Source organism: Oncorhynchus kisutch, linkage group LG4, assembly GCF_002021735.2.
Source record: "Oncorhynchus kisutch isolate 150728-3 linkage group LG4, Okis_V2, whole genome shotgun sequence".
In the NCBI taxonomy this organism is placed as follows: Eukaryota; Metazoa; Chordata; class Actinopteri; order Salmoniformes; family Salmonidae; genus Oncorhynchus; species Oncorhynchus kisutch.
In genome coordinates, this window is record NC_034177.2 from 52,650,524 (window position 1) to 52,668,974 (window position 18,451).

Consider the following 18,451-nt stretch of genomic DNA (forward strand, 5'->3'; position numbering starts at 1 on the left):
TTCATATGCAAATCTGAAATGCCATAGACTACAAACTACTTGTATTTCACTAATCCCCAACACTGCATATAACAAAACAGATGTCAGAGACGCATGCATGCACACAGAGGGGTTGGAACAACAGTTCTAACCTCAGTACAGCACCACTGCAGCAGTTTTAGTGGTTGCATGACTTGCTCAAGGGCACAACGGCAGGAGAAGGCATCTAGGATACTAGCACCATCAATCCAGCACACTGCTGACCAGAATTCCCTATGGGATCTCTATAGACATCATAAAAACAACAGGTTAATACTGAGGGGTAGTGTGGAGCTGGGGTATAGCTCACTATTTGGCTTTATAGGAAAATATATACAGTAGCACAATCTAATCTTCCCAGCAGGCATGTTGATTATGTCTGCAGTACAATACAGACGTCAGACAACAAAAGGGCTCTTTCTCAATTATAATATTTTATTGATTCCTCGTATCTCCTCTCCTCGAAGGAAGGAATAGTCTCATTCATAGTCATGTCATGAACGATTAAACTGTCTTTTGATGCTTGAAAGGACAGATGGACTACTGAATGTATATCTGGCTGAACCCCCACCCTCCACTCCTCCCTGACTACTAAACCCCTCTTTTATAATTTCAGACAGAATAAAAGCATATTATTATGTGGTCATCAACAGCTCTTTAAATTACACCTTTTATATAATTGTACAGTAACAGTCAAACGTTTGGACACACCTACTCATTCAGGAGTTTTTCTTTATTTTTTTAACTATTTTGTTACTGGTACATGGTAGAATAACAGTGAAGACATCAAAACTATGAAATAACACATATGGAATCATGTAGTAACCAAAAAAAGTGTTAAACAAATCAAAATGTCAGATTCGTCAAATAAGCCACCCTTTCCCTTGATGACAGCTTTGCATACTCTTAGCATTCTCTCAACCCACTTCTCCTGGAATGCTTTCCCAACAGTCTTGAAGGAGTTCCCACATATGTTGAGCACTTGTTGGCTGATTTTCCTTCACTCTGTGGTCCAACTCATCCCAAAACATCTCAGTTTGGTTGAGGTCGGGTGATTGTGGAGGCCAGGTCATCTGATGCAGCATTTCATCACTCTCCTTCTTGGTCAAATAGCACTTACACAGCCTGGAGGTGTGTTGGGTCATTGTCCCCTTGAAAATCAAATGATAGCCCCACTAAACACAAACCAGATGGGACGGTGTATCGCTGCAGAATGCTGTGGTAGCCACGCTGGTTAAGTGTGCCTTGAATTCTAAGTAAATCACCTGCAGTGTCACCAGCAAAGCACCCCCACATCATCACACCTCCTCCTGCTTCACTGTGGGAATAACACATGCAGAGGTAATCCGTTCAAGGACAGATTTCCATCGGTCTAATGTCCATTGCTCATGTTTCTTGCAAGTCTCTTCTTCTTATTGGTGCCTTTTAGAAGGTTTCTTTGCAGCAATGTGACTGTGAAGGCTTGATTCACACAGTCTCCTCTGAACAGTTGATGTTGAGATGTTACTTGAACTCTGTGAAGCATTTATTTGTGCTGCAATTTCTTAGGTTGGAAACTCTAATGAACCCATCTCTGCAGCAAAGGTAACTCTGGGTCTTCCTTTCCTGTGGCGGTTGTCACGATCATTGGAAGCATACTGGAAGCATACTCGGACCAACGTGCAGATGTGGGTTCCACATCTTTTTTTATTTAAAGTAAGTGAACCACACAACAAAACAATAAAGAATAAACGAAACGTGATGACAATGGAGTGCTAACATGCAACTACACATAAACATTATCCCACAAACACAGGTGGGAAAAACAGCTACTTAAATATGATCCCCAATTAGAGATAACGATTACCAGGTGCCTCTAATTGGGAATCATACAAATCAACAACAGAAAATAAACTAGAACACCACATAGAAATAAATAAACTAGATCACCCCCAGTCACGCCCTGACCTACCACACCATAGATAAACAATGGCTCTCTATGGTCAGGGCGTGACAGCGGTCCTCATGAGAGCCAGTTTTCTCATAGCGCTTGATTTGGATTTTGCGTTTGCACTTCTTGAAATCTTCCATATTGACTGACCTTCATGTCTAAAAGTAATGATGGACTGTCATTTATCTTTGCTTATTTGAGCTGTTCTTGCCATAATATGAATTTGGTCTTTTCCAAATAGGGCTATCTTCTGTATACCACCCCTACCTTGTCACAACACAACTGATTGTCTCAAACGCATTAAGCAAGACATTCAACAAATGTACTTTTAACAAGACACACCTGTTAATTGAAATGCATTCCAGGTGATTACCTAATGAAGTTGGTTGAGAGAATGCCAATAGTGTGCAAAGCTGTCATCAAGGCAAAGGGTGGTTACTACATTACTATTAATTCATTGCATTATGAAATGTATTTTCATTGCTCTGTATGTCTCTCTTCTCTTTATGTCAGTGTTTAATTGCAGTAGTCAGCTATCTTTGGAGCAGCCCTCTTTCTTTAGTATGAAAGGACCATACCGCCATGGAAATGTAACATTACAAAGAAAAAGATAAAAAGACAGTCGCATGAAACACTCATGACAATCAGCTCACTCAAATGGAATATTTAAATACTACAACATATAGAAATGTTCTTACTTACTGTCACGTTCTGACCATAGTTTTTTTGTGTTTTCCTTGTTTTAGTGTTGGTCAGGACGTGAGCTGGGTGGGCATTCTATGTTGTGTGTCTAGTTTGTCCGTTTCTATGTATGGCCTGATATGGTTCTCAATCAGAGGCAGGTGATAGTGTTAGTCATTGTCTCCGATTGTGAACCATATTTAGGTAGCTTGTTTTTTGTTTGGGGTTTATGGGTTGTTGTTTCCTGTCTTTGTGTTCTCTGCACCAGATAGGACTGTTTCGGTTTTGACACGTTTGTTATTTTGTATTTGTGTATTGTTCACGTTATCGTCTTTCATTAAACATGTTGAACACGAACTACGCTGCATTTTGGCCCTCCTCTCCTTCGATGGAAGAAAGCCGTTACAGAACCACCCACCACACCAGGACAAAGCAGCGTGGTAACGGGCAGGAGCAAGAGCAGGAGAGGCAGCGATGTCATGATTTCTGGACATGGGAGCAGAATCTGGACTATACAACTTGGGAAGAGATAGACAGGTGGGCGGTCGACCCAGGGAGAGTGCCGGAGCCCGCCTGGGATTCGCTGGAGCAGTGCGAGGAGGGTTACAGGAGAATGGAGTTGGAGAAACGAGCACGGCGGCGAGGTAGGAAGCCCGAGAGTCAGCCCCAAAAATGTCTTGGAGGGGGGAACACAGGGAGTATGGCGAAGCCAGGTAGGAGACCTGCACCAACTTCCTGTGCTTACCGGAGAGCGAGAGGGACCGGGCAGGCACCGTGTTATGCTGTGGAGAGAACGGTGTCTCCAGTGCGGGTGCATAGCCCGGTGCGGTACATACCAGCTTCTCGTATCAGCCGGGCTAGAGTGGGCATCAAGCCAGGTAAGGTTGGGCAGGCTCGGTGCTCAAAAGCTCCAGTGCACCTGCACGGTCCGGTCTATCCAGTGCCACCTACACGCACCAGCCCTCCGGTGGCAGCCCCCCGCATCAGGCTTCCTGTGCGTGTCCAGAGCCCAGTACTCCCTGTTTCTCCTCTCCGCACTCGCCCTGAGGTGCGTGTCCTCGGCCCAGTACCTCCAGTCCCGGCACCACGCACCAGGCCTACAGTGCTCCTCGCCTGTCCAGCGCTGCTAGAGCGTTCCTCCTCTCCAGCGCTGTCAGATTCTCCCGCCTGTCCAGAGCTGCTATAGTCTCCCATCTGTCCAGCGCTGCTAGAGTCTCCCGCCTGTCCAGAGCTGCTAGAGTCTCCCGCCTGTCCAGAGCTGCTAGAGTCTCCCGCCTGTCCAGAGCTGCCAGAGTCTCCCACCTGTCCAGAGCTGCTAGAGTCTCCCGCCTGTCCAGAGCTGCTAGAGTCTCCCGCCTATCCAGAGCTGCTAAAGTCTCCCGCCTGTCCAGAGCTGTTAGAGTTTCCCGCCTGTCCTGAGACACCAGTCTGCAAGGAGCCGCCAGAGCCGCCAGTCTGCAAGGAGCCGCCAGAGCCGCCAGTCTGCAAAGAGCCGCCAGAGCCGCCAGTCTGCAAGGAGCCGCCAGAGCCACCAGTCTGCAAGGAGCCGCCAGAGCCGCCAGTCTGCCAGGATCCGCCAGAGCCGCCAGTCTGCAAGGAGCCGCCAGTCTGCAAGGAGCCGCCAGTCTGCAAGGAGCCGCCAGAGCCGCCAGTCTGCCAGGATCTTCCAGAGCCGCCAGTCAGCCAGGATCTCCCAGAGCCGCCAGTCTGCCAGGATCTTCCAGAGCCGTCAGTCAGCCAGAAGCTGCCAGAGCCGTCAACCAGTCTGAGCTACCTCTCAGTCCTGAGTTACCTCTCAGTCCTGAGTTACCTCTCAGTCCTTAGCTACCTCTCAGTCCTTAGCTACCTCTCAGTCCTGAGCTACCTCTCAGTCCTGAGCTACCTCTCAGTCCTGAGCTACCTCTCAGTCCTAAGCTACCCCTAAGGCCTGAGCTACCCCTCAGTTCTGAGCTACCCCTCGGTCATGAGCTACCTCTTGGTCATGAGCTATCTCTCGGTCATGAGCTACCTCTCGGTCATGAGCTACCTCTCAGTCATGAGCTACATCTCAGTCATGAGCTGCCTTTCAGTCCGGAGCTGTCCCTCAGTCCGGAGGAGTTTCCTCAGTCATGAGGCACCCCTCAGTCCAGAGGCGCTCCTCAGTCCAGTGGGGCCCTTTGTTAGGGTTCCTAGGCCAAGGTCGGCGGCGAGGGTCGCCACTCAAAGGATGCTAAGGAGGTGGACAAAGACAATGGTGTAGTGGGGTGCACGTCCAGCGCCAGAGCCGCCACCGCGGACAGATGCCCACCCAGATCCTCCCCTATAGGTTTAGGTTGTGCGGTTGATTGGGAACCATATTTAGGTAGCTTGTTTTGTGTTGGGGTTTGTGGGTGTTTGTTTCCTGTCTTTGTGTTCTCTGCACCAGATAGGACTGTTTCGGTTTTGCCACGTTTGTTATTTTGTATTTGTGTAGTGTTCACATTATCGTCTTTCATTAAATATGTTGAACACGAACTACACTGCATTTTGGCCCTTCTCTCCTTCGACGGAAGAAACCCGTTACACTTACAGTCACCTCCAAAATATTTGGCATCCTTGAAAGACTATAAAATAAATAATACAAATACTGAGCTATATTGAATGCAAAACAATGGGAAATTATATTATTTTACAGTGCATTCAGAAAGTAGTCAGAGCCCTTGAGGTTTTGCACATTTTGTTACATTACAGCCTTATTCAATACCTCAAGATGGCAAAGCAAAAACAGATGTATTAAATGTATTAAAAATAGAAAACATATCACATTTACATAAGCATTCAGACCCTTTACTCAGTACTATGTTGAAGCAACTTTGGCAGTGATTACGGCCTTGGGTATGAGCTACAAAGCTTGGCACACCTCTATTTGGGGAGTCTCTCCCATTCATCTCTGCAGATCCTCTCAAGCTCTGTCAGGTTGGATGGGGAGTGTTGCTGCACAGCTATTTTCAGGTCTCTCCAGAGAAGTTAGATCTGATTCAAGTCCGGGCTCTGGCTGAGCCACTCAAGGACATTCAGAGACTTTTATCCAGAAGCCACTCTTGCGTTGTCTTGGCTGTGTGCTTAGGGTCGTTGTCCTGTTGGAAGGTGAACGTTCGCCCCAGTCTGAGCGCTCTGGAGTAGGTTTTCATCAAGGATCTCTCTGTACATTGCTCCATTCATCTTTCTCTCGATCCTGACTAGTCTCCCAGTCCCAGCCACTGAAAAACATCTCCACCATCATGCTGCACTGTAGGGATGGTACCAGGTTTCATCCAGATGTGACACTTGGCATTCAGGTCAAAGATTTAATCCGACCAGGGAATCTTGTTTCTCATGGTCTGAGAGTCCGTTAGGTAGCCTTTGGCAAACTCCCGGCGGGCTGTAATGTGCCTTTTACTAAGGAGTGGCTTTCGTCTGACCACTCTACCATAAATATCTGATTGGTGGAGTGCTGCAGAGATGGTTGTCCTTCTGGAAGTTTCTCTCATCTCCACCGCGGAACTCTGGGGCTCTGTCAGAGTGACCATCGGGTTCTTGGTCACCTCCCTGACCAAGGCCCTTCTCCCCCGATTTCTCAGTTTGGCTGGACAGCCAGCTCTAGGAAGAGTCTTGGTGGTTCCAGACTTCTTCCGTTTAAGAATGATGGAGGCCATTGTGTTCGTGGGGACCTTCAATGCTGCAGAAATGCATAGATACCCTGCCCCAGATCTGTGACTCGACACAATCTTGTCTCAGAGCTCTACGGACAATTATTTTGAACTCATGGCTTGGTTTTTGCTCTGACATGCACTGTCAACTGTGGGACCTTATATAAACAGGTGCATGCCTTTCCAAATCATGTCCAATCAATTGAATTTACCACAGGTGGACTCGTAGAAACATCTCATTGGAAACAGGATCCACCTGAGCTAAATTCCGTGTCTCATAGCAAAATGTCTGAATACTTATGTAAATAAGTTATTTCTGTTTTGTATTTGCTAGAATTTCTAAAAACCTGTTTTCGCTTTGTCATTATGGGGAATTGTGTGTAGATTGCTGAGGATGTGTTTTTTAACCCATTTTAGAATAAGGCTGAACACTCGACTACCTCCAACAGTATGTATGGCCAGCTATTTATTGAGAGGCTCTTTTCTTTCATTTGAAACTGAGTGATAAATATTGTTACTTTGGTCTTTGAGTAACTGAGATGTGTGCAGCAAAAAGACAGGAGAGAAGATGAGGACACTTCAAAAAGAAGGGTTGTGAAACACCTGGTTTTAACATCTGCCCATACTTGGGAATGTATGTTGGAAGTGGAACAGCCATTGAGACAACACTTAGTACCGAGTCATAAACAGAGTCAGACTTTTGTTGTTTACTGAGCAGGTCATTCAAAGCAGTCTTTGTTTATTAACTGGAACTATGGTCTCAAACATTACAGGAAAAAGAGGACATCATCCAATAATTTACAGTATTTTTATTTTGGTGATTGTTTTTTGTCCTGCCAAATTGAGGTGAATGGAAATAATAATACGGATGCTTACATATATCCTAGTTCACACATGTACAAGTTTGAATTATACGCATGTGTGAATTGGAAATGTGTTTTTTTGGATATCCCACTCTCTGAGGGTGTCTCATGGGGAGTGGGATATGGAGAAAAAAACACAGCACCTACAACGATATGTCATGCTTTATAAAGGGTTCTTAAATGTAGCATAACTGTGTGACATAACCACCAATGTCAAATGTATAACCGACTATAACCCATAACCCACTATGTCAAATATGACATAAACCTGTGCTTTATAAAGGGTGGCATAAGCACTGATTAATAAAGGCCTTATAAATGTTAAAAATATTAAATTGAGGCATTTATAACACTGTCATGCATCTTGGTAGAGCATTGCAACGGCAGAATATTGGGTTTGATTCCCGGGACCAACCATACGCAAAAATGTACTCACGCATGACTAAGTCACTTTGGATAGTGTCTGCTACATTTTATGTATTAGATTAGATTTCCCAAAAACATTTCTAGGATGGCACAACCTTTTCCCCTCTTGGGTGCATAGTCAATATTTGACCTGACCTTAACTTCCCCAAAAATGCTGTTCTGCAGGATGAAACACTCTAAAGTGCAGTCATGCACTGCCGAAAACGTTGGTAGGGCCTTTTAAAAATCTGTTTATATTTTTTGCCTACCTCTATTTTCCCCCAAACTCAGTTTTCTTGGTTTTGTATTTCTAGGTTTCTTATTACCCCATTTTTTCAGGTTTACCCATTTTTTCCACACTTTTTAAAAAGACAAACAACAAAATGGGATTTTCTGTGTTCACAACAATGCTTAAACCACATCAGGGGTTAACTTTTGAGATCTGGGAAAATCTAAGATTTTGAGTGTAGTTGCCCTTTAATTCAGTGAGAATGCCCTGCACTGTTGTTTGGCTAGAGGGTTTTTTGTAGTGTAGTAAGTGTACATGTGATGTCATTCGGGAGGCAATGGAGTAAAAGGCCAGCAACACTCCGTATTATTCAGAGTCCCATGGAATGACACCATGTATACATTCTACAGACCCTACTGAGTATTCCCTACAATACTTTTACTACGGCACCCAGCATAGTTGCATAGTTACAGCATACCTGCTGTAAGCCAATATGTTTTCCATATACAGTGATTCGCAATTATTTGATGTCACTTAAATATAAACCAATTGGAATAATTGTTCAAGTTTAGACAATTATTTTTCATACAGTACCAGTCAAAAGTTTGGACACACCTACTCATTAAAGGGTTTTTCTATATTTGTACTATTTTCTACATTGTTGAATAATAACGAAGACATCAAAACTATGAAATAACACATATGGAATTATGTAGTAACCAAAAAAGTGTTAAACAAATCAAAATATATTTTAGATTCTTCAAAGTAGCCATCCTTTGCCTTGATGACAGCTTTGCACACTATTGGCATTCTGTCAACCAGCATCATCAGATAGTCAACTGGAATGCATTTCAATTAAGGTGTGCCTTCTTAAAAGTAAATGTTTTCCTTCTTAATGCATTTGAGACAATCGGTTGTGTTGTGACAAGGTAGGAGGGGTATACAGAAGATAGCCCTATTTGGTAAAAGACCAAGACCTATTATGGAAAGAACATCTCAAATTAGCAAAGAGAAACGACAGTCCATCATTACTTTAGGACTTGAACGTCAGTCAATATGGAACATTTCAAGAACTTTGAAAGTTTCTTCAAGTGCAGTCGCAAAAACCCTCAAGCACTATGATGAAACTGGCTCTCATGTGGACCGCCACAGGAAAGGAAGACCCAGAGTTACAGTACCTCTGCTGCAGAGGATACGTTCATTAGAGTTACCAGCCTCAGCAATTGCAGCCCAAATAAATTCTTCACTGTGTTCAAGTAACGGACACATCAACATCAACTGTTCAGAGGAGACTGCGTGAATCAGGCCTTCATGGTAGAATTGCTGCAAAGAAACCACTACTAAAGGACACCGATAAGAAGAAGAGACTTGCTTGGGCAAAGAAACACTAGCAATGGACATTAGACCATTGGAAATCTGTCCTTTGGTCTGGTGAGTCCAAATTTGAGATTTTTGATTCCGTCGTTCTGAGACGCAGAGAATGTAAACAAATGATCTCCGCATGTGTAGTTCCCACGTGAACCATGGAGAAGGAGGTGTGATGGTGTCGGGGTGCTTTGCTGGTGACACTGTCTGTGATTTATTTAGAATTCAAGGCACACTTAACCAGCTTGGCTACCAGTTTTATGCAGCGAAACGCCATCCCATCTGGTTTGCTCTTAGTGGGACTATCATTTGTTTTTCAACAGGACAATGACCCAACACACCTCCAGGCTTTGTAAGGGCTATTTGATCAAGAAGGAGAGTGATGGAGTGCTGCATCAGATGACCTGGCCTCCACAATCACCCAAGCTCAACCTAATTGAGATGGTTTGGGGTGAGTTGGACCGCAGAGTGAAGAAAAAAAGCAGCCAACAAGTGCTCAGCATATGTGGGAACTCCTTCAAGACTGCTGGAAAAGCATTCCAGGTGAAGCTGTTTGAGAGATTGCCAAGAGTGTGCAAAGCTGTCATCAAGGAAAAGGGTGGTGTCACACCCTAACCATAGTTTGCTTTGTATGTTTCTATGTTTTGTTTGGTCAGGGTGTGATCTGAGTGGGCATTCTATGTTGCGTGTCTAGTTTGTCTATTTCTATATCTGGCTTGATATGGTTCTCAATCAGAGGCAGGTGTTATTCATTGTCTCTGATTGGGAACCATATTTAGGTAGCCTGTTTGGTGTTAGGTTTTGTGGGTGATTGTCTCCTGTGTCAGTGTTTGTACCACACGGGACTGGTTTCGGGTTTTCACATTTATTGTTTTGTAGTTTGTTCATGTATGTTCTCCTTCGACGGAAGAACCCCGTTACAGGTGGCTACACTTTTTTGGTTACTACATGATTCCATATGTGTTATTTTCATAGTTTTGATACCCTCACGATTATTCTACAGTGTAAAGAAAAAGTATAAAAATAAAGAAAAGCTCTGGAATGAGTAGGTGTGTCCAAACTTTTGACTGGCACTGTAAATGGGGTGGCAGGGTAGCCTAGTGGTTAGAGTGTTGGACTAGTAACCGGAAGGCTGCAAGTTCAAACCCCTGAGCTGACAAGGTACAAATCTATCATTCTGCCCCTGAACAGGCAGATAACCTGTTAACTGTTCCTAGGCTGTCATTGAAAATAAGAATTTGTTCTTAACTGACTTGCCTAGATAAATAAAGGTTAAAAAAAGCATGAATGGTTATTGACACTTTTGTACTATTACATGGGGGACCCGGAAGTACTTTTTTAATATTGCTGACGAGACGCTGATCATGTGATGAGTTCGCAAGTCAAATGGTCCACTTGTGCTGCCAATGGACAGCAAAAAACAAGTAAGTTAACCTTTATTTATTGTGATTTAAATGAGTTTGTAGTAGTTAAATGTAGCTAGCTAGCAGACTCAGCTAAATACAAATCCACTTAGATACAGCCATGTCTCATAGGCACGTCACGAGATTTGTAAATTAAATAGGAATATAATAATACAAATTGAAAGGAGTTTCCCATCTTCCCATTTAGAGTTTCTGGCGGATGCACAGAAATGTCCTTATCCAGACAAAAGCATTTCCCATTGTTACTTTTAAGGTTGGAACCAACATGCAGTACCTCTTATTGTAACATTAAGTACTTCCAACTTCAAATGTTTTTTGCAACAGAAAGAACAAGCAATCTATCAAATTACAATCACACATTTTATTTATTTATTTATTTTTACCTTTATTTAACCAGGTAGGCAAGTTGAGAACAAGTTCTCATTTACAATTGCGACCTGGCCAAGATAAAGCAAAGCAGTTCGACAGATAAAACGACACAGAGTTACACATGGAGTAAAAACAAACATACAGTCAATAATGCAGTATAAACAAGTCTATATACAATGTGAGCAAATGAGGTGAGAAGGGAGGTAAAGGCAAAAAAGGCCATGATGGCAAAGTAAATACAATATAGCAAGTAAAATACTGGAATGGTAGTTTTGCAATGGAAGAATGTGCAAAGTAGAAATAAAAATAATGGGGTGCAAAGGAGCAAAATAAATAAATAAATAAAAATTAAATACAGTTGGGAAAGAGGTAGTTGTTTGGGCTAAATTATAGGTGGGCTATGTACAGGTGCAGTAATCTGTGAGCTGCTCTGACAGTTGGTGCTTAAAGCTAGTGAGGGAGATAAGTGTTTCCAGTTTCAGAGATTTTTGTAGTTCGTTCCAGTCATTGGCAGCAGAGAACTGGAAGGAGAGGCGGCCAAAGAAAGAATTGGTTTTGGGGGTGACTAGAGAGATATACCTGCTGGAGCGTGTGCTACAGGTGGGAGATGCTATGGTGACCAGCGAGCTGAGATAAGGGGGGACTTTACCTAGCAGGGTCTTGTAGATGACATGGAGCCAGTGGGTTTGGCGACGAGTATGAAGCGAGGGCCAGCCAACGAGAGCGTACAGGTCGCAATGGTGGGTAGTATATGGGGCTTTGGTGATAAAACGGATTGCACTGTGATAGACTGCATCCAATTTGTTGAGTAGGGTATTGGAGGCTATTTTGTAAATGACATCGCCAAAGTCGAGGATTGGTAGGATGGTCAGTTTTACAAGGGTATGTTTGGCAGCATGAGTGAAGGATGCTTTGTTGCGAAATAGGAAGCCAATTCTAGATTTAACTTTGGATTGGAGATATTTGATATGGGTCTGGAAGGAGAGTTTACAGTCTAACCAGACACCTAAGTATTTGTAGTTGTCCACGTATTCTAAGTCAGAGCCGTCCAGAGTAGTGATGTTGGACAGGCGGGTAGGTGCAGGTAGCGATCGGTTGAAGAGCATGCATTTAGTTTTACTTGTATTTAAGAGCAATTGGAGGCCACGGAAGGAGAGTTGTATGGCATTGAAGCTTGCCTGGAGGGTTGTTAACACAGTGTCCAAAGAAGGGCCGGAAGTATACAGAATGGTGTCGTCTGCGTAGAGGTGGATCAGGGACTCACCAGCAGCAAGAGCGACCTCATTGATGTATACAGAGAAGAGAGTCGGTCCAAGAATTGAACCCTGTGGCACCCCCATAGAGACTGCCAGAGGTCCGGACAGCAGACCCTCCGATTTGACACACTGAACTCTATCAGAGAAGTAGTTGGTGAACCAGGCGAGGCAATCATTTGAGAAACCAAGGCTGTCGAGTCTCCCGATGAGGATATGGTGATTGACAGAGTCGAACGCCTTGGCCAGATCAATGAATACGGCTGCACAGTAATGTTTCTTATCGATGGCGGTTAAGATATCGTTTAGGACCTTGAGCGTGGCTGAGGTGCACCCATGACCAGCTCTGAAACCAGATTGCATAGCAGAGAAGGTATGGTGAGATTCGAAATGGTCGGTAATCTGTTTGTTGACTTGGCTTTCGAAGACCTTAGAAAGGCACGGTAGGATAGATATAGGTCTGTAGCAGTTTGGGTCAAGAGTGTCCCCCCCTTTGAAGAGGGGGATGACCGCAGCTGCTTTCCAATCTTTGGGAATCTCAGACGACACGAAAGAGAGGTTGAACAGGCTAGTAATAGGGGTGGCAACAATTTCGGCAGATAATTTTAGAAAGAAAGGGTCCAGATTGTCTAGCCCGGCTGATTTGTAGGGGTCCAGATTTTGCAGCTCTTTCAGAACATCAGCTGAATGGATTTGGGAGAAGGAGAAATGGGGAAGGCTTGGGCGAGTTGCTGTTGGGGGTGCAGTGCTGTTGTCCGGGGTAGGAGTAGCCAGGTGGAAAGCATGGCCAGCCGTAGAAAAATGCTTATTGAAATTCTCAATTATGGTGGACTTATCAGTGGTGACAGTGTTTCCTATCTTCAGTGCAGTGGGCAGCTGGGAGGAGGTGTTCTTATTCTCCATGGACTTTACAGTGTCCCAGAACTTTTTTGAGTTAGTGTTGCAGGAAGCAAATTTCCGCTTGAAAAAGCTAGCCTTGGCTTTTCTAACTGCCTGTGTATAATGGTTTCTAGCTTCCCTGAACAGCTGCATATCACGGGGGCTGTTCGATGCTAATGCAGAACGCCATAGGATGTTTTTGTGTTGGTTAAGGGCAGTCAGGTCTGGGGAGAACCAAGGGCTATATCTGTTCCTGGTTCTAAATTTCTTGAATGGGGCATGTTTATTTAAGATGGTTAGGAAGGCAGTTAAAAAAAATATCCAGGCATCCTCCACTGACGGGATGAGATCAATGTCCTTCCAGGATACCCCGGCCAGGTCGATTAGAAAGGCCTGCTCGCTGAAGTGTTTCAGGGAGCGTTTTACAGTGATGAGTGGAGGTCGTTTGACCGCTGACCCATTACGGATGCAGGCAATGAGGCAGTGATCGCTGAGATCTTGGTTGAAGACAGCAGAGGTGTATTTAGAGGGGAAGTTGGTTAGGATGATATCTATGAGGGTGCCCGTGTTTAAGGCTTTGGGGAGGTACCTGGTAGGTTCATTGATAATTTGTGTGAGATTGAGGGCATCAAGTTTAGATTGTAGGATGGCTGGGGTGTTAAGCATGTTCCAGTTTAGGTCGCCTAGCAGCACGAACTCTGAAGATAGATGGGGGGCAATCAGTTCACATATGGTGTCCAGAGCACAGCTGGGGGCAGAGGGTGGTCTATAGCAGGCGGCAACGGTGAGAGACTTGTTTTTAGAGAGGTGGATTTTTAAAAGTAGAAGTTCAAATTGTTTGGGTACAGACCTGGATAGTAGGACAGAACTCTGCAGGCTATCTTTGCAGTAGATTGCAACACCGCCCCCTTTGGCAGTTCTATCTTGTCTGAAAATGTTGTAGTTTGGAATTAAAATGTCAGAATTTTTGGTGGTCTTCCTAAGCCAGGATTCAGACACAGCTAGAACATCCGGGTTGGCAGAGTGTGCTAAAGCAGTGAATAGAACAAACTTAGGGAGGAGGCTTCTAATGTTAACATGCATGAAACCAAGGCTATTACGGTTACAGAAGTCGTCAAAAGAGAGCGCCTGGGGAATAGGAGTGGAGCTAGGCACTGCAGGGCCTGGATTCACCTCTACATCGCCAGAGGAACATAGGAGGAGTAGAATAAGGGTACGGCTAAAAGCTATGAGAATTGGTCGTCTAGAACGTCTGGAACATAGAGTAAAAGGAGGTTTCTGGGGGCGATAAAATAGCATCAAGGTATAATGTACAGACAAATGTATGGTAGGATGTGAATACAGTGGAGGTAAACCTAGGTATTGAGTGATGAAGAGAGAGATATTGTCTCTAGAAACATCGTTGAAACCAGGAGATGTCATTGCATGTGTGGGTGGTGGAACTAATAGGTTGGATAAGGTATAGTGAGCAGGACTAGAGGCTCTACAGTGAAATAAGCCAATAAACACTAACCAGAACAGCAATGGACAAGACATATTGACATTAAGGAGAGGCATGCTTAGTCGAGTGATCAAAAGGGTCCGGTGAGTGGAGAGGTTGGTTGGTGATTTAGACAGCTAGCCAGGGCATCGGTAGCAAGCTAGCATAGGATGGAGGTCTGTTGTTAGCCACCTCTTGCGTTCCGTCAGTAGATTAGTGGGGTTCCGTGTGGTAGAGGGGATTAATCCAAATCACACAACAACAACAAAAATAAAAACAATAGATATAGTTATAGAGGCCCAAGAAGAAAACATAATAATAATAATAAAAAATATAAAAAATTGTCCGATTGTCTATTCAGATAGCAGCCGGTAAGACAGCTAACGGTTAGGCCGCAGATGGGCGTTCAGGTAACGTCGCGACGGAGGAGCCAGCCATGCACGCACATGCACGCACAGACTCAACACCATGGTCCACGGTTACAAAGCCTCTGTGCAAACTCAACTACTTCTCCTCAAATGGAAAACGGAGGCAGGTGAAGACATTTGTTACAAAAATCACACTCAAATGCTTGGTTCCTTAAGGCACTGACAGGGACCACAGGACAGGATCTTAAACTATGTAGTGCAGCTGCTGCCTCTTGGAACTTGGCTTGTATGGAGAGCTAATTCAAGAAAATACATTAATGTAACATGTTTGCACTGAACACCTGAGCAGTCGAGCCCTTATTCTGGCATGGCTATCATACATTACACCAATGGAGTTCAGTTTCTATCATCTACAGGGAATTGTCTAAGCATTAAGGCTACACATGCCTATCTTTGACCCTCTACAAAGAATGATTAAATGCCACCAATGATTTAATACATTAAGATTGGTTGCTAACATATCAAATAAAAACATTATGGTCAAAACATTGCAAAATTGGTGGAATTATGAAAAATACAATGGTGTAAGTCCCTTGCAACCAACAATTTCGACTTTGAAATCCAGCCTGGAAAGTGACTATTGTGTGAAGTACACAAACTGGCTTCCCCAGTCTCTTCTAGTACATTCCCTCTTTCTGTCTATTCAGGCCAAAATAAGCAGAAAGTCATCTTTCTAAGGCAACAACCTCAGCAACCCCTCTTTCAAGCCAGGGTTTGTGTGACTATAATGGTCCACCATGACAAAAATGTAATAAAGTGATACACTTTCCCAACTACAGCCATGTCTCTGTATTCACTAGGATTTTTTGGCAACCCCTGGGGAGGCCCTGTTGAACTGGGTGGCCATTTTGGATTAGAAGGATAACGTTTGGAATGATGATAGGCCCAGCCTCTACAGGTTGTCATATATGTGCAGGGTACGCTCCAGCTGTTGGCCCACACGCTGGTAGAAGGCTATCTGCTGTTTGAGGTAGGCCTGCATCATTTCCTTGAAGTCCACCTCACGGCGCTGGTGGAAGTGGTTTATCTCGGCTTGCAGGGCAAATCCTACTGTCCTGAAGCGTTTACACACTCCGTCCGCCTCGTCCTGGTCCATCTTTCCTTCGTCGCTCATCCGCTGACTCTCTTTGACCTTGGCGAACGCACCTGAGGAGTGAGAGAGAGTTGGTGGTTAGCTAGCTACCGATACATAAGAGGTGTTACTAACTGTGCAGCCTCTGCCGAGTCCCCAACAACCAAGATGTTCCGGTTTTCTGGGGAAATGGAAAGAATATGTAGGGGATCTAGTTTCAGGCGTTTCTTTTACACCTGCTATGTTAGGTTACTACAGTGCATTCGGAAAGTATTCATTCAGACCCATTGACTTTTACCACATTTTGTTACGTTACAGTCCTATTCTAAAATGTATTAAATTACATGTTTTTTTAAATCAATCAACACACAATACCCCATTTTTATTTATTTATTTTTTATTTAACCTTTATTTAACCAGGTAGGCTAGTTGAGAACAAGTTCTCATTTGCAACTGCGACCTGGCCAAGATAAAGCATAGCAGTGTGAACAGACAACACAGAGTTACACATGGAGTAAACAATTAACAAGTCAATAACACAGTAGAAAAAAAGGGGAGTCTATATACATTGTGTGCAACAGGCATGAGGAGGTAGGCGAATAATAAAATTTTTGCAGATTAACACTGGAGTGATAAATGATCAGATGGACATGTACAGGTAGAGATATTGGTGTGCAAAAGAGCAGAAAAGTAAATAAATAAAAACAGTATGGGGATGAGGTAGGTGAAAATGGGTGGGCTATTTACCAATAGACTATGTACAGCTGCAGCGATCGGTTAGCTGCTCAGATAGCAGATGTTTGAAGTTGGTGAGGGAGATAAAAGTCTCCAACTTCAGAGATTTTTGCAATTCGTTCCAGTCACAGGCAGCAGAGTACTGGAACGAAAGGCGGCCAAATGAGGTGTTGGCTTTAGGGATGATCAGTGAGATACACCTGCTGGAGCGCGTGCTATGGATGGGTGTTGCCATCGTGACCAGTGAACTGAGATAAGGCGGAGCTTTACCTAGCATGGACTTGTAGATGACTTGGAGCCAGTGGGTCTGGCGACGAATATGTAGCGAGGGCCAGCCGACTAGGGCATACAAGTCGCAGTGGTGGGTGGAATAAGGTGCTTTAGTGACAAAACGGATGGCACTGTGATAAACTGCATCCAGTTTGCTGAGTAGAGTGTTGGAAGCAATTTTGTAGATGACATCGCCAAAGTCGAGGATCGGTAGGATAGTCAGTTTTACTAGGGTAAGTTTGGCGGCATGAGTGAAGGAGGCTTTGTTGCGGAATAGAAAGCCGACTCTTGATTTGATTTTCGATTGGAGATGTTTGATATGAGTCTGGAAGGAGAGTTTACAGTCTAGCCAGACACCTAGGTACTTATATGTCCACATATTCAAGGTCGGAACCATCCAGGGTGGTGATGCTGGTCAGGCGTGCGGGTGCAGGCAGCGAACGGTTGAAAAGCATGCATTTGGTTTTACTAGCGTTTAAGAGCAGTTGGAGGCCACGGAAGGAGTGTTGTATGGCATTGAAGCTCGTTTGGAGGTTAGATAGCACAGTGTCCAAGGACGGGCCGGAAGTATATAGAATGGTGTCGTCTGTGTAGAGGTGGATCAGGGAATCGCCCGCAGCAAGAGCAACATCATTGATATATACAGAGAAAAGAGTCGGCCCGAGAATTGAACCCTGTGGCACCCCCATAGAGACTGCCAGAGGACCGGACAGCATGCCCTCCGATTTGACACACTGAACTCTGTCTGCAAAGTAATTGGTGAACCAGGCAAGGCAGTCATCCGAAAAACGAGGCTACTGAGTCTGCCGATAAGAATATGGTGATTGACAGAGTCGAAAGCCTTGGCAAGGTCGATGAAGACGGCTGCACAGTACTGTCTTTTATCGATGGCGGTTATGATATCGTTTAGTACCTTGAGCGTGGCTGAGGTGCACCCGTGACCGGCTCGGAAACCAGATTGCACAGCGGAGAAGGTACGGTGTGATTCGAGATGGTCAGTGACCTGTTTGTTGACTTGGCTTTCGAAGACCTCAGATAGGCAGGGCAGGATGGATATAGGTCTGTAACAGTTTGGGTCCAGGGTGTCTCCCCCTTTGAAGAGGGGGATGACTGTGGCAGCTTTCCAATCCTTGGGGATCTCAGACGATATGAAAGAGAGGTTGAACAGGCTGGTAATAGGGGTTGAGACAATGGCGGCGGATAGTTTCAGAAATAGAGGGTCCAGATTGTCAAGCCCAGCTGATTTGTACGGGTCCAGGTTTTGCAGCTCTTTCAGAACATCTGCTATCTGGATTTGGGTAAAGGAGAACCTGGAGAGGCTTGGGCGAGTAGCTGCGGGGGGGGCGGAGCTGTTGGCCGAGGTTGGAGTAGCCAGGCGGAAGGCATGGCCAGCCGTTGAGAAA

At 44.6% G+C, this 18,451-nt stretch overlaps 1 protein-coding gene across 1 annotated transcript in view; it reads right to left on the bottom strand.

Moving 5' to 3' along the window:
• Positions 1–14,911: 14,911 nt before the first annotated feature.
• LOC109888733 (sorting nexin-33-like) overlaps positions 14,912–18,451 on the bottom strand; it is a 28,011-nt gene continuing 24,471 nt past the window's right edge. The window contains 1 exon segment of the mRNA XM_020479905.2: positions 14,912–16,117. Within this exon segment, the coding sequence (XP_020335494.1) occupies positions 15,864–16,117 (254 nt within the window). The 3' untranslated portion in view covers positions 14,912–15,863.